The sequence below is a fragment of the Hylobates moloch genome, unplaced genomic scaffold (genome assembly GCF_009828535.3).
Source record: "Hylobates moloch isolate HMO894 unplaced genomic scaffold, HMol_V3 SCAFFOLD_12, whole genome shotgun sequence".
Taxonomy (NCBI): domain Eukaryota; kingdom Metazoa; phylum Chordata; class Mammalia; order Primates; family Hylobatidae; genus Hylobates; species Hylobates moloch.
The window spans coordinates 29,629,221-29,651,751 of record NW_026652287.1 but is presented as its reverse complement, the minus strand read 5'-3'; the positions used below and the strand labels follow the sequence as shown (position 1 = coordinate 29,651,751).

At 37.9% G+C, this 22,531-nt stretch overlaps 1 protein-coding gene across 11 annotated transcripts in view; it reads right to left on the bottom strand.

The window, feature by feature from the left end:
* CUNH12orf42 (chromosome unknown C12orf42 homolog) overlaps window positions 1–22,531 on the bottom strand; it is a 222,365-nt gene that overhangs the window by 44,821 nt on the left and 155,013 nt on the right. For all 11 annotated transcript variants that reach the window (XM_058425342.1, XM_058425340.1, XM_058425344.1 and 8 more), the window contains one exon: window positions 20,465–20,576. In XM_058425342.1, the coding sequence (XP_058281325.1) occupies window positions 20,465–20,576 (112 nt within the window). The remainder of the gene's footprint in view (window positions 1–20,464; window positions 20,577–22,531) is intronic.

Here is a 22,531-nt window from a genome sequence, read left to right as displayed (position 1 = left end):
CACTTTTATAGATGCTATGAAATGTAGACAAGGTTACATGGCAAAATTCCATAAAAGCAACAATAGCAAGTGAAAATTCATTATTCAAAGAATAGTGCCAACTACCTGTCATCATTCCCAGGTGCAGCCTCTTCCCACTTCCTACTAAAATCTAAGCCTGAGAAATATGCTATGCTTGATTCTAAAAGGCATTTATATAAAAAAGAATTGGAATGAGAATAAGGTGGGGAGCCATACATAGCCATACTCTGCGAGATTAACAAAGGAGCCCCAACTGACTAAAAAACAGGAGGGAGAGATTTTACTCCAACCAGTTGCCCACACACCCAACCCTAGAAAACAAACGTCTGCCATTAATTCAATAATTGAAAGACAACTGGGTATAATATCATTGAGCCATCAAAAGAATATGTATATAGGTTTATTGACCTGAACTATGAAGTAACATAAAAAAAAAGATGTAATGGCAAGTTAAGGCAAAGCATGCAATTGTAAACACCCTATGATTACTACTGTATGTTAATAACTATTCACAGGTAGAAACAAAATATATCAATATATCAATAAAACAAAATAAAAAGAAAAAATCATAGCCAATCCTATGTATTATGCACACTGATGTGTAAGGCAGGCCATGTACTACTCCAGTCCCTGCCCTTGAACCCTGCTGGAATGTATAAGAAAGAGATAAGAACGGCAGTTGTACGGTCTATCCCAGAACCTAGAAATCTACATGTGAAGCATGAAGTCAGTGAGAAGCCTCGTGGTAATAATGCTTGCTGGAGTTGTAAACTTTCTTATAATTCATGAGTACCAGAAAACAAGACAGTGGAGGAAGATCCTACCTTATTGTGGGAAAAGAACACTAGAAGATGTAGGCAAAACCCTGGGAACAGGCCTAGCCTATACTTACCAACTAAAGAAAGATTCAAATAACTTCCAAGTGGACAATGAACAGAGGCAAATGACCAAATGACATCTGTACAACATGTCTTGTAAAAAACACCAAGGACCTGAGATACTGCTGTTCAAAGATTTTTTAAAATGTGAATTCATACAATGTTACCTATAAGCATAATAGGTACTTTTCTATAGCAAAATAGAGAAGGTTGTCTTGAATGCTCAGAAAAACCTCCTGGAACCAGTCATTTTGGGAATTTTTGAAAAAGAGTTTTGCATCCTTAATGGTCTACAAAAGACATAGCCTTACTGAACAGGAAGAGAAACCAGGAAAAGAACAGGACAAAATGACAATATAAGAGCTTTTGATGATTAAAAACAACAGGATGAACAGCAAAGACTAATCAGCAGAGACAAAACAGAGCAGGGTGAGATAAGGAACAATTGCAAGGAAATTAAATGTCCAATAGCAAAATGGATGAGTAAATTGAATAATCAACACAGCGAAAAAATCAAACTAATAGTCAGGAGGATGCAACAGACACTGTTGATGCAAATAGAAATCATGTTCTTCACAAACAGAAATCACCTTTTGTTCAATATCCATACCTCAAGGAAGTCATCCTTTTCCCAGCTCAAGGGAAAGTCTCTACTAATGGTAGTCTCATTCCCCTTACTGTGATTAGTTTAAAAAAGGTCACATGACTTACAGTCTGTGAGATCTGAGGGGAAGTCTGCTGAGAGCATCTGAGAAGAGTCTGCTCACTGACACAGGAAGAGGACTGTTCTAGAATGTGAGGCCATCTTGAGAAGAGGAGAGAAACTAGGGCAGGGCCTCTACACTGGGCATGGCAGCTTCTGTTAGTTGTACTTGACAGAATCTCAATATGCAGAATAAACTTGAGAAGCCCACCTTCAATGAAGAAAAAAAGAACAAAGAAATGGAAGTTGTGAGAGAATAGAAAATATGATGGAAGATGAGGAACCTAGGAAATTTCGGAGTTCCCTGTTGCAAACAGAAAGAGTAACTGAAATCCAATCAATAAGCAAAGATATAATTTAAGAAAAATAATGTGGTGAAAAATCCTGATAATCCAAACCAAAAGAGCTCACTGTGTTTTAAGTAAAGTTAATTTAAAGGAGTCCTATATTAACTTATCCTAGCAAATTTTACTTTTCATCTCTTTTTTTCATAAAGAAAAACTGTGTAAGTATCTTGGTAGAAAAATAAAGAACATCTACTTCTGTACAAAAGCAAGGTTGGTACCATGCTTCTTTTTATGCAATTTCAAATGCCAAAGACAATATCCTAACATCTACAAACACTAAATAACTTTACTTCTTGTTAAATTTTTATTCACATGGAAATACAATGGTAAAATGTTTTTTAAGATACGCAAAGGATCAGGAAATACACCAAGTAAATGTTCTTCTTTAAAATTTTACGTGAAAATGTCCAAATTCTAAATTATATAAACAAAAATGAGAAGTTGCATTAGGAGTAAGTATAGTCCACAAAATTCCTTGCTTTACAAAGAAGTTAAAATATACTTTTTCATAAATTTTTCAATCATAAAAATACAAATTGAAGAATATTTTGGAAAGGGTTAAATGTATTTGGGAAAAGATTAAATTTGGTCATTATCTTAATGACCAAATTTAGGAAGATAAGATAATGATCAAATTTAGGAAGTTTCCAGCCATTATTTCTTCATATACAGAAGACCCCCTTATCTACCATTTCACTTTCCATGGTTTCCGTTATCCACACTCAACCACAGTCTGAAAATATTAAATGGAAAATTCTGGAAATAAACCACACATACATTTTAAATTATGCACCATTCTGAAAAGCATGATGAAATCTCTTGCCGTCTTGCTCCATCCCACCTGAGAGGTGAATCACCCCTTTGTCCAGTGTATCCATGCTGCACATGCGACCTGCCCACTAGCCACTTCCTAGCCGTCTTGGTTATCAGATCAGCTGTGACAATATCAGTGCTTGTGTTCAAGTAATCCTTGTTTTAGTTAACAATGGCACCAACACACAAGAGTAGTGATACTGGCATAAGGTTATAATTGTTCTATTTTATTATTAGTTATTGTTGTTAATCTCTTACTGTGCCTAATTTATATATTAAACTTCATCATATCTAGGTATAGGAGAAAACATAGTATATATAGGATCCAGCACTATCCATAGTTTCAGTCGTCCACTGGGAGGATCTTGGAATGTATTTCCCGCATGCATAAGAGGGCACTCTTATACTTTTTCCGTCCCGCCTTCCACTCTTCTGCAGGAAACTCAACAATGCAAATGTTAGCACTTTGTTATTGTCCCACACATCCTTGATAATGTTCTTTTTTCTCAGTCCATTTTCTCTCTATATTGTTTAGAATAGGTAAATCTAATCTGTCTGAATACCTGGATTTTCAAAAAGAGAGAAGTGAGGAAATCTTACTAAAATATATATTTCCTAGATATTTCACTAAAAATTACTAAGAGACTTTTTTTTTCTCCAGAGTTCTTTGTATAACTAGGTCCTTACTTTTCAGATCCAGGTTTAACTGTCAGTTTCACAGGAAGTTACTTCAAGTTTACCTTCCTTATAGTCCCTTTCACAATCTGTAATTGCATTGTTTGTATATTTTAATGGTTTATTTTCTGCTCCTTCCCCTAGAAAATAAGCTCTATAGGGTGTTAAATCAAGTTTAGCCTAAAGCTGCCTCCTTACATATTGTAAGTTCAGCCCAAAGATTTTTCTGTACATCGTGAACTGTAACAAGTTGAGGTGTAAGCAGACCACAGCCTACACTTGTACAAATCACCAAGCAATCAAATGTAGCCAACTGTTTGAACCATGTTTAAATCAGGCAAACGCCAACCTGTAACCTATCCAACTGTTTCTGTACCTCACTTCCGTTTTTTGTTTCTCACTTTCCCTTTTCAGTCCATAAATCTTCTACCACATGGCTGCATAGGAATCTCAGAGCCTACCCTGTCTCAGAGGCTGCCTGATTCGTGAATTGTTCATTGCTCAATTAAACACCGTTATATTTAATTTGGCTGAAGTTTTTCTTTTATCAAAGGGCAAGGACGATGTCTCCTTCACTATTGGTTTGCACATTCAACGCATACTATTTTGAATAGAAACTGAATAAATGTATCAGCTACCTCACACATGTCCGAGGAGAAACAACTGGCATTTCCCACATATTTTAATGATAGAGTCAGACCAAGAAGAAGTCAGGTAGAACATATGAACATAGCCTGGCGATTTTAAGATGTGTCATCCCTAAGAAGTAGAGCCCACTCATGCTCCCTTCTGGCCTAGATGTGCCTAGAAGTCTTGATAAAATAAATTTTAACTGGTGTCCAATAATAATTGAAGATTAATTTAAATCTTAATTTCAGTCTATTGAGAAATACTGAAGAAGGTTTAGATTCACAAGACACAACAAATTCCTTAAAAGCCTCTTTTCTTAACTTTTGCTCATTTTCTCCCTGTCTATCCCCCTTTCCCCTCCACCCTCTTCCTCTCTTTCTCCCCCATCACTTTCTCTTCCATATACACAGAAACTGTCCCTTCCTTCCTCTTCTCAATCCTCCCCTGCTCCAAGCTCCCAGGAGCCCATCCTCACCCAGCTACTACCACAGGCTCCCTTGCCCTTCCTCTTTGCCCCACTTGACTTTGTAATTCTTTTTCTCTTACTCTTGGCATTTTTCTGGTTCCTCTGTTTCTCCGGTTCTTCACTTACCCATTGCCCTGATCTGCCTAAGAAAGGCCAAGGAGCTTACTGGTGAGGGCAGAATTCTTCTTTACTTGTAAATTTGAAGCAGAGGCCAAGTAGGCTAAGGGAAAAAGAGAATTCTCACTATAGAGGGAAGGAAAGGGGGATGGTGCTGTGCAGGATACAGACTATGAAGAAATAAAAATAAGTACCTTCACTCCATCACAACAGCACTAAAACAAGTAAGTATCAGATATCAAAGTATCCATGTATCTTGGTATATTTCAAGACTTTGCCTTTCTCCCATTTTCAGCTGCTCCCTCTATCCATTTCTCCTTCTGTATTATTTTTTCCTATGAGGCTTTCAATAGGGTTTTCTAACGGATGAAAAACAGCAACTTGGGCTGAAACAGGGAATGATCTACCATATTATCTCACCTCTTTAAAGTCCCTGTGCACTAAGAAACATTAAAACGTAGAACAGGAACATGAATCTAATTGTTGAAGGCACAATTAAACAGGCTTAAACAAACAGGCTTCAGGCATGGACGAATAGCAGCGTGGGTTACAGTCACAGGCTATGAAGGGTACCAGATCTAAATTGTCTCAGTGCAACCACCTATTTTGTCAGAAAATGGAGATAATAATATGACTATGCCATAGGACTTTTTATGAGGATTAAATGGACACTTGAGGAAAAGTGTCATAACAACACGTGGCACATAGTCAAGTTCAAGGAATGTTAGTTGTTTCTGTGGTTGAATTAGACATAGACAAACTGGTCTTGTCCCAAAAAACAGAGAAGTATAGGTTTATCAAAGGTAAGCAGGCTAAACAGAGTTGAGACAAATGCATACTCACCTAACCAAGGCCCTAATCACCATGTACTAAATGCCTTTCATTTAGCCTTTGCTTTTGTTTGAAAGTAAAGAACTTCAATGTGGTACTTTTCACTCATAGCAAAACTACACAAAATGTAGAGTCCAAAAGACACCCTGAGTTTTCCCCAAGGCACAAAACAAGACTTTTGCACACTGAGAAATGCAGAGAGCCTACCTTCCACAGGGTTTGGAGCAGTGGACTGATGGCCATGGTACTCATAGAAAATGTCACCCCTTTTGTTCCCATAGAGATCCACCGGATTAAAAAAAAAAAGAGGCGGTGGGGGACAAGTACAAAGACTTCAAGGCACCAGTGAGAGAAGGCAACTGTGTTTTATTAATCCATGTGATTAATCCAGCATGCTAAGGAAGATTCTTTACAGAATCAAAACTTGCATGTTTTGATCCACATGGATTAGGAAACTGCTGCATTCACTTGCCAGTACCTCTTCTGCTTTGTGCTTGAGTTTTATTCTTCAGGGTCCAGCAGGAACAAAAGAGAAAGAGTGTTTATGTGAGGACCAGTAGCAGAGGCACTTTGACAAATGTCCTCCTCCCCCTCCCTTCCTGGGAGACATTTCTTGAATTTCCCAAGAAATAAGCCCCGGGTTTGTATTTGCATCATTTCTCCCCAAAAGCTGAACAGCTAAAAACTACCCCCCAAATGCAAATTTCTATCAACCCATGAAAAGTGGTTTTCACCAAGGGGAGGGATGGAAAAATCCCACTCCAAACATTTTGCAAGACAGTGGTGAGAATGATGCAGAAATATTCAAGGGTCCAGTGGGAACCACCAGCCCTTCACGAGGGTAAGCAACCTGAAAGAGTCCTGTCAGCATCTGAGAGGTTTCTCACAAGCTTAGTGTGAGAGGAATGGGAGCCTTTGGATATGCCAAAGAAAGAGAAAGAAATCTTCAGGGAATCAGAGAGAGAGAGACAGAGAATTACCCAGCAAGACTCAATCAGGCTTCACCGCCTTCTGTTGCCTATCATGTGATTCTGAAACCTAGCACGAAGTATATGTGTACAAACTAAGATGATTTGAATCTATTTCATCTCTTCTTATCCTACCTAGGAGAAGCAACAATGAGTCGTCTACACAAAACGTCTGTGGTCTACAATACAGCAGTCTCCAATATTTGTGAGACTTTTCAAAGAAGGAGTTGGTCTGAGGCTGCTATTAGTCCAGCAGAATGATGGTGTATAATAACAGTCACAGAAACCTTCCCAAAGCACATTTAGAAACATGAGAAGCACATGCCTTTCAGTTCTAGGGAGAATTATGGCTTCCAAGTGAAATTGGACTAGCCCAAGTAAATGAGATCTCAGCTCCCATCTCACCTTTCAGCCTCCCATCTGCCCATGTTCTCCAAGTCATGGTCCCTACGCTACTGCAAAGACTGAGGCCAGAAGCTGGGAGACCTCCCAGTAACATTCTGAGATCAACTGGTTGATAACAATCAATGCGGTTCATCAGAAATCTGAAAGTTTGTGAGGCCTCCCTTTTAGAAATAATTGTACACTGTAAGACTTCATCCATATTTTTCCTATAGCTGCCCCCAGTACCCAGAACAGTGTTTGGTGCAGAGTCAGCATTTAATAAATATTTGTTAGATTGGTGAATGCATATAAAATTATAGATAAATAGGAGGAATAAGTTGGGGCATTCTATTACACTGTAGGGTAACTATAGTTAAGAATATTGTTTTGTTTTGTTTTGTTTTGTTTTGTTTTGTTTTGTTTTGTTTTGTAGAGATGGTGTCTCACTATATTGCCTAGGCTGGTCTCAAATTCCTGGGCTCAAGCAATCTTCTCAAGTTGGTCTCTCAAAGTGCTGGGATTTCAGGTGTGAACCACCATGCCTGGCCTATGGTTAACAATATTGTATTGTATATTATCAAATAACTAGAAGAGGGGATTCTGAATGTTCTCACCAAAGAAATAATACATGTTTGAGTGATGGATAAGCTAATTACCCTGATTTATCATTACAAAATTAATACATATATTAAACATCACAGTGTATCCCTCAAATATGTGTGATTACTATGTACCCATTACAAATAAAAATTAAAAAATAATATTTGTTGAACTGTATCATAGAACTCATTGTCAGCTAGCTTCCTTGTCCTTAGAGTATTTCCCCTTTGAGAAAAATCACCATGACCAATGTGTCTGTGTACATCCAGCTCCTGGCAGAGCACCCAGCAATGGCAGGTTGTCAGTAAGTGTTGGCTAAATCTGTGGTCTGTGGCATAATCTGCTTATGAGCAGTCTTATCATATGGATCTCTGAAGAGTGTGATTTGTGTTTGTATGTGTAGGTGTGTTTGCACACACATGCATACACTCTTGTCTGCATATACTTCTGTATTGGTGTATGTATCCGGCTCTGAAGGCAGCAGCACGAAGGAAAATGAGAAGTCAGATGTCTTACATTTTGGCTGGTCATCGACCCTCCCATCTGAAAGGAAGAAAATCATTTCTACAACATTCTGCTTGTTGACCATCCAGATTCTCATCAGTTGACTGAAGAATATTTTTTAAATGGAATTTGATCATCCAGTCTCCTCCTCTGCCTCCTCCTGCTGTATAGCCAAGGAGATGAACCCAGAGAGGCTAAACAGTTTGTACAAGGTCACACAGCCAGTGGTTGAGCTAGGCCTGGATCCCCAATAGCCTTACCACTTCCTCACTCCTCACATCTCAGCACCCTAGCTTGAGCACCATGACTCTAGAAAAACAGTTTTTGTCAATTTTAGCAAGACATCCTAGCTGTTAAATCAAATGGGCATTCTTAATACATTTCTTAATTGTCCTCCCTTAGTATTGGATGCTAACTATCCTTTCCCTTTTCTTGAAACTCACGAAATCCTTTGAATGCAGTAAAAATAATGCTAGAAATTACTGAACATTAAATATGGGCCGGGCACTGTTTCAAGGACTTTAACTATATTGTGACATTCATCTCTCACAATAAATCCTAGGAGTTAGATATTATCATGATCCTCATTTTAACTCAGGGTAAGTAAAATGCAGAGAAGTTAAGCCCAAAGTCAACGGCTAATTAGGAATTCAAACTTAAAAGTCTAACTCCTGACTGGGCGCTTCTAACCACAATGCCTCCTGTTAGCTTCTGTTCCTTCCCTACCTTTCTAGGTCACATGGCTTCTCAGTTTCCTCCCTTTTATGCCTCCTCCCTACTCTTGATAATCTCATCCACTCTCAAGAATTGCTTATCACCTCCTGATGACTCCATAACTTTTTACTCTAGCTCAGACTTTAATTCTAAGTCACAAACAAATAGGAACCTCTTTAAACATGCCCACTAGAATGTCTGTATCTATTCAGGTGTATTAGGCAAAATGGTCTCCTTTGTTACTTTCTGTTCAGCTGGTAAGAAATTAGACGTAGCTTTATAATGTTCCATCTTCTGTTCTCTTCATGCCACATGGGGTGGTTTTTTTAATGCAAAAATAGCAATCTAATCCCTACTTGTTATTTTAAGTAAATCCATATTTGTTGCTTTTAACCAAAGAGTTAAGTATGTTATAAGAGGAATGCTCCATCTGTCTGCTGCAGGCAAGGTCCCAGTTGCTTAGCCATTTGGGACTCTGAAAACTCCTTCTTTGATCATTGCCATCATACTGGGCCTGGCATCTGACATCATGATCATAACCAGGAGAGAAAAATGAGGGGCTGATGCTCCACTGATGAGGGAATAACATGGAGTCAGTCTTCACCAAAAACTCCAAGTTTCTTTTGTGGATCAGTTTTAACCCCTTTCATTGGCCAGTTCAGCCAGGTGCTATTTTGCTGTAGCATTCATTTACAAATAAGGCCAAGTAACAACGTTATTCATGGAATAAATTTAGGCAGCAGTAAGCCTGAGGTTAGTTACCACCACTGAAACTCTGGGTGGTCTTATCAGTTAGCGTTTGCTGCATAATAAACCATTCTAAAACATAACTTTTTAAAATTATTATTTTCCATGATTCTGTGGGCTGACTGGGGTGTTCTGCTCTGAGTCTGCTCATCTTAAGCTGGATATTTTAGGACGACCACCCTTGTATGTCTAAAAATTGGTAGACTGGTTGGTACAGTAGGGGCTTCACTCACATGTCTGCTGTCATTTGGGGTGACGACTTCATGTTTCTCATTATCTTAGGCTCATTCATAGAATGACGTAAGGGTTTCCATCAGCAAGAGGACAAACCCCAATACGTTTAAATTACCTACTATGTAATATGTTTTAATGTTTCATTAGCCAGAACAAGTCATGTGGTCCAGCTGAGATCCAAGGGATACAGAAATAAACTCCGCCTCTTAATGGGAAGAGTGACATTCAAGAGGCCAATGAATTATCATGGACATTTTTGCAATTTTGTGGCATTTTACTTAATCAAGTCCTAAGAAGAATAGAGAGATCCCAGGGATATGAGATGACTGGAGTTATTCAAGGGCAGCATCTGGAATAAGCCATTTCAGGGGTAAGAGCAATTCATCCAAGTTAATCAAGATAGCAATCTCCAAAAACCCCCGAGACTTTGTGACTGAGTCCATAGAAGACATAAGGCTTATTCTACTCTATACGTTTCTTTCTAAAACTGGTCCTCCCCTAACAATTCTCCAACCCAGTAAATGGCAGTACCATCACCATCACCCATATTGTTTTAAACCAAAAAAAAAAAAAAACCTCAAGAATTATTGTAAATGCCTACCTCACCCTTATCTAAATATCTTAATCATTAGTGAAGTTTACTGGTTTTATCCATCTAAAAATTGTCTCCATCCTTCACCCACTCATTCCCATCTGTCATTACCATCATCAGGTTCTTCTTTATCTCTCACTTGGATTTTTACTGTGAACTCCCTGCTTCCTTACTTGTTCCCCCTACAATTAATTATCCAAACAACAACAGTGTGATCAGTTTTTAAAGTAAATAAGAAGTGGTACAGCTCTACCTAAAATCTTGAATAATCTCCCACTGAGCCCAGAATAAATCCAAAACTCCCCATTGTAACCTAGAAAGCTCTTCATAGTCTGGACCCTGCTTGCCTCTTAATCTCAAATCACACTACTCTTTTGCTTCTTCTGGCCACACTGGTCTCTTTTCTAAATTTTTGGACACATAAATACACACATCTTGTCTCTCTGGCCAAATGTCAATTCCTCAGAGTTCTTCCTTGACCTCCATATCTTAAATGGCCCCACTCCTCTTCAATCTTGGGTTATTCTCATTCAATAATCTATTTTTTATCTCTTTCTTACCTTTTTAAAAAACGTCTTAGGTATATAGCTTTTAAAGATCTGGTTCATTGAAGTGTAATTTGTAGAGTAAAATTCACTCTTTTTAATGCCCAGCTATATGTGTTTCATCGAACACACAGATTTGTAACCATTATCAAAATTAAGCTAGAGAACATTTCATCACCTCAGTGAACTCTCCAAAAAGTTTTACAAAAACTGAAATAACCCAAATGTTCTTCAGCTGACAAATAAACAAACTGTAGTGAATTCATACAATGGAAGACCACTTAGCCATAAAAAGGACTATGAATATATATATATACAAGGATGCATTACACTAAATGAGACATTTGATTGAATAAATTACATGTTGTATAGTTTCATTTATATGTCTTACTGGAAAAGGCAAGATCATAAGGGCATAAAACAAATCAGCACTTGTCAGGGCTGGGGTAGAGAAGGGGTGGATTATGAAGGGGCATGAGACAATTCATCCACCTCTTTTTTCATAGCTTTCATTATAATCTATAATAATCTTGCTTATTTATTGTTTAGTTATTAATTGTTGCCTTCCTCAAAAGGCATATTCCAAGAGGGCAGGAACCCATCTCTTACTCACTTCTGTGTCTCCAGAAACTAGCATGGTACCAGTCATTTAACAGGTGTTCGATTATTCTTTGTTGAATGACTTAATGAATATGTAAGCCCTTCCCCAACCTGACCTTCACCCTGAATCCTCAGCTTTAACCCATGATCCCGCCCTGTGAATATTACCTCCTAAGTAGTTCTCCTACTCATCCCCTTTCCCTTACTGCCATATCCATGCCCTTGTTGTTTTTTACTTAGATGATTGTAATAGCCCCAAAAGTAGTTTTCCTACCTACAGTCTTGCCCCTTCAACCACTGTCTCTAACTGCTGCTAACTGCTGCTACATCAGTCCCATGCAACTTGATCATATCTAGCAGGAGTCAGAGACAGCGGCTGAAGGGGAAAAACTTAAAAAAAAAAAAAAAGTAATGGTTCCCATTGCCTAGCAACCAACCTAGCTATGGCTCTTCTCCATTCCCAGGTGCTCAACCCTAATCACCACCTACTAGCAGGGCTCTGCTCCTATCCAGGTATGGCTTCCAGAACCACAATGCTGCTCATCTGTCCTAAGGATGACTCCTACCTCCAACTAAGTGAGTCCCTCATTCTGGAGGGTCCCTATTGTCTTCTTAGTCCCTCCCATCAGTGCCTCCTAAATCCCAGCATGCCTAATGGCTTCATGTCTCCAAATCTAAGTCAAATATCAAGGAATTTAGGGCTATCAGAGCAAATCATGTAATTATAAACTATGTTATTTCTCAAAGTTATACCCATAATCTCAACTCTCAAGATCCTAGTATACCAAATCTTGAAGTCACATATTTTTCTGCTAGTGATAGTGGCAATTATTTTCTCTGTTCCTCCATTGTGTTTTTAAAAGAATAAAGAAGTTGGCATTTACTTTTATTGGGTTACCACAGTAGGCTGGAAATAAGCCTAAATTACTCTTTCCATAAAATTATCAAAAGCAGGTAGGTCAAAATCAACTTTTAATACGTGCCATCAAAGTCATGAAATATGAAATCCATATGATTTTATTGGGCCCTTTGGGGGAATCATTAATGTTCATCAGAGGGCACAAGCTAAATAAGTTAAAGTACATCCATAAAATATATTAGTCTGAAGTTGTAAGAAAAATGAATGAGGCTCTGGATTCCATTACCAGTTTACACTCTTGCACCATTTGAGTTTCCAACTGCAAGCCTTTAACAGGGATCTGGGGGAAAAAAATGGTGTATGGAGGCAGGACAAGATTGCAGCTCTCACTGGGACAGACAGAGCAGCATGTGGAGACTTATCTTATGAACTTTTACTCCAGAGCTACTGCAGAAATATACCAGGAAAGCTGAAAGAATCCACAGACCCTATGAAGAAAGTGGTTTCCTCCCGCAGGACCCAGGAGACAGCCCAAATACTGTGAGCGCCCAAGTTGTGAAAGTGGGAAAGAGGTATTATCTGCCCCTGAACACACACCCTCACTGGGGAACCTGAAGGTCTAGATCAAGGGAAAAGAATTTGACCTTACCTGGAGCTGAGTCAATTTAGAGAGCTGAGTGAAATACAGGGGTAGAGGAAGCAGCAGGAAAAGCCCTGTGGGCTCTCTAGGTCCCTGGGAAGCAATTTCTGACTTGCCTCACAGGGGTCCTTGGGGAGGGCTGCCAGAGGTATTGGGAAAAGACCACAGGGAGAAGGAAACCTCCAGCTGAACTTTGTAGCAATTCCAACCCAATGCGAAATCTCCTGGCCAGAACTCAGAGGAGGGGAATCCAGTAGACTCAACAGGCAGGGAGGTGCAAAAGCCCTAAGTGCTTTCTCAGTTGAGAGGCTGCTAGTCCAGTGAAAGTTCTCAGCCCTGCTCACCCACTGCCTAGAAACAAACCTGGTACCTACGGTGGGAGTGAGATTAGCCTTTTGTGTTGCATGGGAGCTGGGTGAGGCCTGTGACTGCCAGCTTTCCCCCACTTCCCTGACTACCTGCATGACACAGCAGAGGCAGCCATAATCTTCCTGGGAATATAACTCCATTGACCTGGGAATCACACCCCCATCCCCCACAGCAGTTGCAGAAAGATTCACCCAAGGGGAGTCTGAGTTCAGATACACCTAACCCTTCCCCAACCTCATGGTCCTTCTCTACCCACCCTGGTAGCTAAAGACAAAAGGCATATTCTCCTGGGAGTTCTAGAGCCCCCACCTACTGCCTGATCTTCCCTATACTACCACAGTTGATGCCTTCTTGAAAGTGCCACTTCCTGGCAGTAGGCCAACCAGTACAAAAACAGTGCATTAAACAACCAAAATTAAGGATTCTCACAGAGTCCATTTCACACCCCTGCCACCTCCACTGGAGCAGGTGCTGATATCCACAGCTAAGAGATTGGCAAAAGGTTCACATCACAGGACTCTGTGCAGACAGCCCTCAGTATCAGCCTGGAGCCTGGTAGCTCTGCTGGGTGGCTAGATCCAGAAGAGAAGTAACAATCACTACAGCTCAGCTCTCAGGAAGCCACATTGCCAGGAAAAGGGGGAGAGTACTACATCAAGGGAACACCCCATGGAACAAAATAATCTGAACAGCAGCCTTGAACCCCAAATCTTCCCTCTGACATAGCCTACCCAAATGAGAAGGAAACAGAAAAACAATTCTGGTAATATGACAAAACAAAGTTCTTTACCACCCCCCAAAAAAATCACACTAGCTCACCAGCAATGGATCCAAACCAAAAAACAAATCTCTGATTTACCTGAAAAATAATTCAGAAGGTCAATTAAGGAGCACCAAAAAAAGGTGAAGACCAATTTAAGGAAATCGAAAACATGATACAAGAAATGAAGGGAGAAATCTTCAGTGAAATAGATAGCATAAGAAAAAAATCACAACTTCAGGAAATAAAGGACACACTTAGAGAAATGCAAAAGCTTCTGGAAAGTCTCAGCAATAGAATCAGAAACAGCAGAAGCAAGAACTTCAGAGCTTGAAGACAAGGTTTTCAAATTAACCCAATCCAACAAAGACAAAGAAAAAAGAATTTTAAAAAATGAACAACACCTCCAAGAAGTTTGGGATTATGTTAAATGACCAAACCTAAGAATATTGGTGTTCCTGAGGAAGAAGAGAAATCTAAAAGCTTGGAAAACACATCTGGGGGAATAACTGAGGAAACCTTCCCCGGCCTTGCTAGAGACCTAGACATCCAAATACAAGAAGCTCAAAGAACACCTGGGAAATTCACTGTGAAAAGATCATCACATAGGCACATTGTCATTAGGTTACCTAAAGTCAAGATGAAGGAAAGAATCATAAGAGCCATGAGGCAAAAGCACCAGATACCCCATGAAGGAAAACCTATCAGATTAACAGCAGATTTCTCAGCAGAAACCTGACAAGCCAGAAGGGATTGGGGACCTATCTTCAGCCTCCCTAAACAAAACAATTATCAGCCAAGAATTTTGGATCTAGTGAAACTAAGCTTCATAAATAAAGGAAAGATACACTATTTTTCAGACAAACAAATGCTGAGGTAATTTGCCACTAACAAGCCAGCACTAAACTGCTAAAAGGAGCTCTAAATCTTGAAAGAAATCCTGGAAACATCAAAACAGGACCTCTTTAAAGCATAAATCTCATAGGAACTATAAAACAAAAATACAGTTAAAGAAGACCAAAGTATACAGGCAATGAATAGCATGATTAATGGATTAGTACCTCATATCTCAATACTGACATTGAAAGTAAATTGCATAAATGCTCCACTTAAAAGATACAGAATTGCAGAATGGATAAGAGTTCACCAACCAAGTATCTGCTGCCTTCAAGAGACTCCCCTGACACTCAGGACTCACATAAACTTAAAGTAAAGGGGTGGAAAGACATTCCATACAAATGGACACCAAAAGCAAACAGGAATAGCTATTGTTATATCAGACAAAATAAACAATAAAGCAACAGCACTTAAAAAAGACAAAGACATTATATAATAATAAAAGGCCTTGTCCAACAGGAAAATATCACAATCCTAAATATATATGCACCTGACACTGGAGCTCCAAAATTTATAAAACAGTTACTACTAGATCTAAGAAATGAGATAGAAAGCAACAAAATAATAGTGGAGGACTTCAATACTCCACTGACAGCACTAGACAGGCCATCATGACAGAAAGTCAACAAAGAAACAATGGATTTAAACTATACCATAGAACAAATGGACTTAACAGATATTTACAGAACATTCTACCCAACAACTGCAGAATATACATTCCATTCATCAGTGCATGGAACTCTCTCCAAGATAGACCATGTGATAAGCCACAAAACAAGCCTCAATACATTTAAGAAAGTTGACATTATATCAAGTACTCTCTAAGACCACAGTGGAATAAAACTGGAAATCAACTCCAAAAAGAACCTTCAAAGCCATGCAAATACATGGAAATTAAATAATCTCCTCCTGAATGACCATTGGGTCAACAATGAAATCGATGGAAATTAAAAAATTCTTTGAACTAAACAATAATAGTGACACAACCTATAAAAATCTCTGGATACAGCAAATATGATGCAAGGAGGAAAGTTTACACTCTTACATGCCTATATCAAAAAGTCTAAAAGAGCACAAATAGACAATCTAAGGTCACACCTCAAGGAACTAGAGAAAAAAGAACAAACCAAACCCAAACCCAGCAGAAAAAAGAAATAAAAATCAGAACAGAACTAAATGAAATTGAAACAAAAAAGAAATATAAAAATAAATGAATAAAAAGCAGGTTCTTTGAAAAGATAAATAAAATTAATACACCATTAGCAAGATTAACCAAGAAGACAGAAGATCTAAATAAGCTCAGTTGGAAACAAAATGAGAGATATTACAACCAACATCAGAGAAATACAAAATATCATTCAAGGCTAGCACGAACATTTTTACCTACATAAACTAGAAAACCTAAAGGAGACAGATAAATTCCTAGAAATACACAACCCTCCTAGCTTAAATCAGGAAGAATTAGAAACCCTGAACAGAACAGCAATAAGCAGTGAGATTGAAATTATGTTTTAAAAATTACCAGCCAAAAAAAGTCCAGAACCAGGCAGATTCACAGTTGAATTCTAGCAGACATTCAAAGAATTGGTACCAATCCTATTGACACTATTCCACAAGATACAGAAAGAGGGAATCCTCCTTAAATCATTCTATGAAGCCAGTAGCACCCGAATATGAAAACAAGGGACAGGCATAACAAAAAAATACAGACCAATATCCCTGATGAACATAGATGCAAAAATCCTTAACAAAATACTAGCTAAGCAGACCCAACAGCATATCAAAAAGATAATCCACCATGATCAAATGGGTTTCATACCAGGGATGCAGGAATGGTTTAAGATATGCAAGTCGATAAATATGATACACCACATAAACAGAATTAAAAACAAAAATCACATGATAAACTCAATAGATGCAGAAAAAGCATTTGACAAAATCCAATATCCCCTTATGATTAAAGCAAAATTGGCATACAAGTGACATGCCTCAATGTAATAAAAGCCACCTATGACAAATTCACAGCCAACATACTACAGAATGAGGAAAAGTTGAAAGTATTCCCTCTGAGAACTGGAACAAGACAAGGATGCCCACTCTCAACACTTCCATTCAACATAGTACTGGAAGTCCTAGCCAGAGCAATCAGACAAGAGAAATAAATCAAGGGCATCCAAATCAGTAAAAACCAAGTCAAACCTGTTGCTGTTTGCTGATGATATGATTATATACTTAGAAAACCCTAAAGACTCCTTTAGAAAGCTCCTAGAACTGATAAATGAATTCAACAAAGTTTCAGGATACAAAATTAATGTACACAAACTCAGTAGCTCTGCTAAACACCAACAGTGACCAAGCTAAGAATCAAATAAGAACTCAACCCTTTTTACAGTAGCTGCAAAAATAAAATAAAATACGTAGGAATACCTAACCAAGGAGGCAAAAGACCTCTACAAGGAAAACTACAAAATACTGCTGAAATAAACTGTAGTTCACATAAACAAATGGAAACACATCCCATGTTCATGGATGGGTAGAATCAATGCTGTGAAAATGACCATACTGCCAAAAGCAATCTACAAATTCAATGCAATTCCCATCAAAATACTGCCATCATTCTTCACAGAACTAGAAAAATCATATGAAACCAAAAAAGAGCCTGCATAGATAAAGCAAAACTAAGCAAAAAGAACAAATCTGGAAGCTTTACATTACCCAACTTCAAACTATACTATAAGGCCATAGTCACCAAAACAGCATCGTACTAATATAAAAATAGGCACATAGACCAATGGAACAGAATAGAAAACCCAGAGATAAACCTAAATACTTACAGCCAACTGATCTTTGACAAAGCAAACAAAAACATAAAGTGAGGAAAGGACATCCTATTCAACAAATGGTGCTGGGATAATTGGGAAGCCACATGTAGAAGAATGAAACTGGATCCTCATCTCTCACATTATACAAAATTCTACTCAAGATGGATCAAGGAGTTAAATCTAAGACCCAAAACTAAAAATTCCAGAAGATAACATTGGAAAAACCCTTCTAGACATTGGCTTAAGCAAGGATTTCACAACCAAGAACCCAAAAGCAAATGCAATAAAAACAAAGATAAATAGGTAGAACTTAATTAAACTAAAGAGCTTTTGCGTGGCAAAACGAAAAGTCAGCAGAGTAAACAGACAATCCACAGAATGGGAGAAAATCTTCACAATCTATACATCTGACAAAGGACTAATATCCAGAATCTAAAACAAACTCAAACAAATTAGCAAGAAGAAAACAATCCCATCAAGAAGTGGGCTAGGGACATGAATAGACAATTCTCAAAAGATATACAAATGGCCAACAAACATATGAAAAAATGCTCAACATCACTAATAATCAGGGAAATACAAATCAAAACCACAATGCGATACCACCTTACTCCCACAAGAATGGCCATAATCAAAAAATAATAGATGTTGGTATGGATGCGGTGAAAAGAGAACACTTCTACACTGCTGGTGGGAAAGTAAACTAGTGCAACTGCTAAGGAAAATAGTGTGGAGATTCTTTAAAGAACTAAAAGTAGAACTACCGTTTGATTCAGCAGTCCCACTACTGGGTATCAATTTTACCCATAGGAAAAGAAGTCATTATATGAAAAAGATACTTGGACATGCTTGTTTATATAAGCACAATTCACAGTTTCAAAAATGTGGAACCAGCCCAAATGTCCACCAATCAATGGGTGGATACACCGTGATATATATATGATGGAATACTACTCAGCCATAAAAAGGAACGAATTAATAGCATTCACAGCAACCTGGATGGGAATGGAGACTATTATTCTAAGTGAAGTAACTCAGGAATGGAAAACCAAACATCGTATGTTCTCACTCATAAGTGGGAGCTAAGCTATGAGGATGCTAAGGCATAAGAATGATAAAGGAACTTTGAGGATTTGGGGGAAATAGTAGGAAGTAGGTGAGGGATAAAAGGCTACAAATTGGGTTCAGTGTATAATGCTCTGGTGATGGGTGCACCAAAATCTCACAAATCACCACTAAAGAACTTACTCATGTAACCAAACACCACCGGTTCCCCAAAAATGTATGGAAATAAAAAAATAAAAGAAAAAAATAAAATAAAGAAAGAAAAAAAAAGAAAAATGAATGAGAAAGCACTCAATGCACTGACGTGGGAAGAGCTCCAAGATATAGTGATAAGTGAAGACTGAGGTGCAGAATACTGCTGCTCACCTGTAAACTTTCATTTGCTCATAAACACATTTTTTTGCTTAGAGAAAATATTGAAGGATTCTCAAGAAAACAGTATTTTTCCCATGGGAGAAAGGGGAATGAGGCAGATTGGAGCAGAAGTAGGAAAAAGACTGTCTACTATATACCTCTTTATATTTTTGGTTTTTGAACCATGTAAGTGTATTATTCCCCCCGAAAAAAAAATTTCAGTTCTTTTTAAGTAGAATTTGAGTGTGTACCACAATGTGATTCTCAAAAAACTCATTAAAATTACATTACTCCAAGAGTTTGAAACCATTATAAAATCAACAAAACCTTTCAATGGCCCTGATATGAATACATATGCAATGAATTTTATTAGCATATAAATATAAGTGAATGAATAAATACATTATAAAATAATGCATTGTTCAAATGAAAATGTAGCAGTTACCTGCTTTATCAGTTGTCCTAAAAACTTCATTATCTCTTAGGTAGTAAATTGGACAGGTACATTTAAATATATCCTTTCAGGTCAGTGAAATGGTCCTAAAAATGGAGTTTATGGACAGTCGCAGGTTGTCAAAATCATCTATGGTAACAGCGTTATGGGGAATATAATACAATTATATATCTTTTAGGCTTGACACAAAATGATGTTCTTTTGCTTGCCCTATATCAATTTATTTAAGGAAATCATCCTTCCACTATTCTCTCTCTCTTTATCTGCCTTTCTCTTTTCTCTCAATCTCTCTCTCTCTCTCTCTCTCTCACACACACACACACACACACACACACATTTTGTGTAATTTAAGTGCAGCTGTCAATCAAGTGGCCTACCTCCCCTGCCACAGAAGTAGCAAATGTTGACTGGTGTATTCCATTCTCCCAGCTACCTGGACTCCAGGGGTGAACATAAGATCAAAGTTTGGCCAATCAGAGCCATTGGATAAGCAGTAGAGACTGTTCTGGATGAATGAAACAAGAGGGTTTCTGTACTTTTGAAATTACAAGCTCTCAGAATCGGATATGCCTATAGCTGCCAAGGCATGTTATTGCTATCCTTTTTGAAAATAAACCCAACTTAGTGAAGACAACGGGGAAATTAATAAAATGAAATTAATCATGATATTATTGGTGAACACTGGATCCAGCCATGCCCTAAGCCAGTCCACCTTTGGATTTACTAACTTCATGAGCCAATGAATTCCCTCTTTTGTTGCCATTTTGAAACATAGCGCAACTGTTCTTCAACACAATCTTTATGATTATTACCTGTACATATGCCAGAGTTTCTTTGGAAACTCTGGTCTGTCTTTGGATTATGTCTTAATTTACCTGGAAAATTCAGAAAGTGTAGACCACGAAATTTAGGAGATTCAGAGAAATTCTTCATGTGATTAATGAATCTGGAGCAGGGTACTGCAGTTCTTTCATAATGAGGGATGTGCTGTAAGATAGAGGAGAAAAATACACAAAAAAATTAGGTTAATGGCTCCAAAATAATTCATGCCACCTAGCACTCTTACTTCCCTAAAGTGAGTGATATTTTTAAAATATTTTTGTTTCTTTATTCTTTAAATGAAACAATCCTGAAAACAATCACAGTTAACTCTAGTTACCTTTACATGCACATTCCTCTTACGTATTCATTAAAGAGGCTAATTAACTTAATTATTTGTTCTTTGAAAAAAATCTTATTCAGTTACACTATATGCTAGATATTATTCTAGACAGTGGGGATACAAGAGGAGAAGTCTCTGCCCTCATGAAATTGACATATTAGTGGAGAGTGACAAAAAAAAACAAATATATCTACAATAGATTGGATGGTGATTTTTCTATTGCTAAGATGAAAAATATAAATAAAAGATACATTTTCATACAGGGTGACATGAAAAAAAAGATTCACAGGCTCAGATGGAGTAGCCATGTGAGGTCTTGGATGAGAGTCATTCCAAGCACTGGGAACAGCCAGTGTGCGAAAGAATGGAGAGGCAGGGGATACGGAAGGGGGTCAGAAGGTGGGGGACAGGAGGCTCTTAAATCAAACTTTGTCACCTTGAAATGGCAAAAACAGAAAATAAAGAGGAGAAAGAGCTACAAAAATATTAGATAAATAATATGAAATAAGGTCGTAAGTAAGGATCCAATTTGATTTAAATCAAAAACTATTCATTCTAAAACCTAAAACTATAAAAACCCAGAAAGATAACGTAGGCAATATCATTCTGGACATAGGACTTGGCAAAGATTTCAAGAGAAAGACACCAAAAGCAATTGCAACAAAAACAAAAATTGACAAATGGGATCTAATTAAACTAAATAGCTTCTACACAGTAAAAGAAACTATCAACGGAGTAAACAGACAACCTACAGAATAGGAGAAAGTATTTGCAAACTATGCTTCCAACAATGGTCTAATACCCAGAATCTATGAGGAACTGAAACAAATTTACAAGCAAAAAACAAACAACTCCATTAAAAAGTGGACAAAGGACCTGAACAGTAACTTTTCAAAATAAGACATACATGTGGCCAACAAGCACAAGAAAAAATGCTCAACATCACTAATCATTAGAGAAATGCAAATCAAAACCACAATGAAATACCATCTCACACCAGTTAGAATGGCTATTACCAAAAAGTCAAAGAATAACAGATGCAAGATTGCAGAGAAAAGGGAACACTTATACACTGCTGGTGGGAGTGTAATTTAGTTCAGCCATTGTGGAAAGCAGTATGGCAAGTTCTCAAAGAACTTAAAATAGAATTATCATTTGATCCAGCAATCACAATAGATATATATATACCCAAAGGAATATAAATCATTCTAACATAAAGACACATGCACATGTGTCTTCCTTGCAGCACTATTCACAATAGCAAAGACATGGAATCAACCCAAATGCCTATCAATGTTGGACTGGATAAAGAAAATGTGGTACATATACACCATGGAATACTATGGAGCCATAAAAAAGAATGAGATCATGTTTTTTGCACCAATATGGATGAAGCCGGAGGCCATTGTCTGAAGCAAACTAACACAGGAACAGAAGCCCAAATACCACATGTTCTCACTTATAAGTGGAAGCTAAAAATAAAAAAACATGGATACTAGAAGGGAAACAAGAGGCACTAGGGCCTACTTGAGGGTGGAGTGGAGGAGGAGGGAAAAAATCAGAAAAAATACCCTATGGGATACTTTGCTTATTAAGTGGTGAGGAAGTTGTCTGTACACCAAACCCCTGTGGTACACAGTTCACCGTATAATAAACCTGCACATGTACTCCTGAACTAAAATAAAAGTTAAAAATTAATAATATAAATAAATTAAAACCACTCATTATACATGTAATCAGAACCAACTTCCCATTGGTTTGAAGTGTAATTTTTATTGTT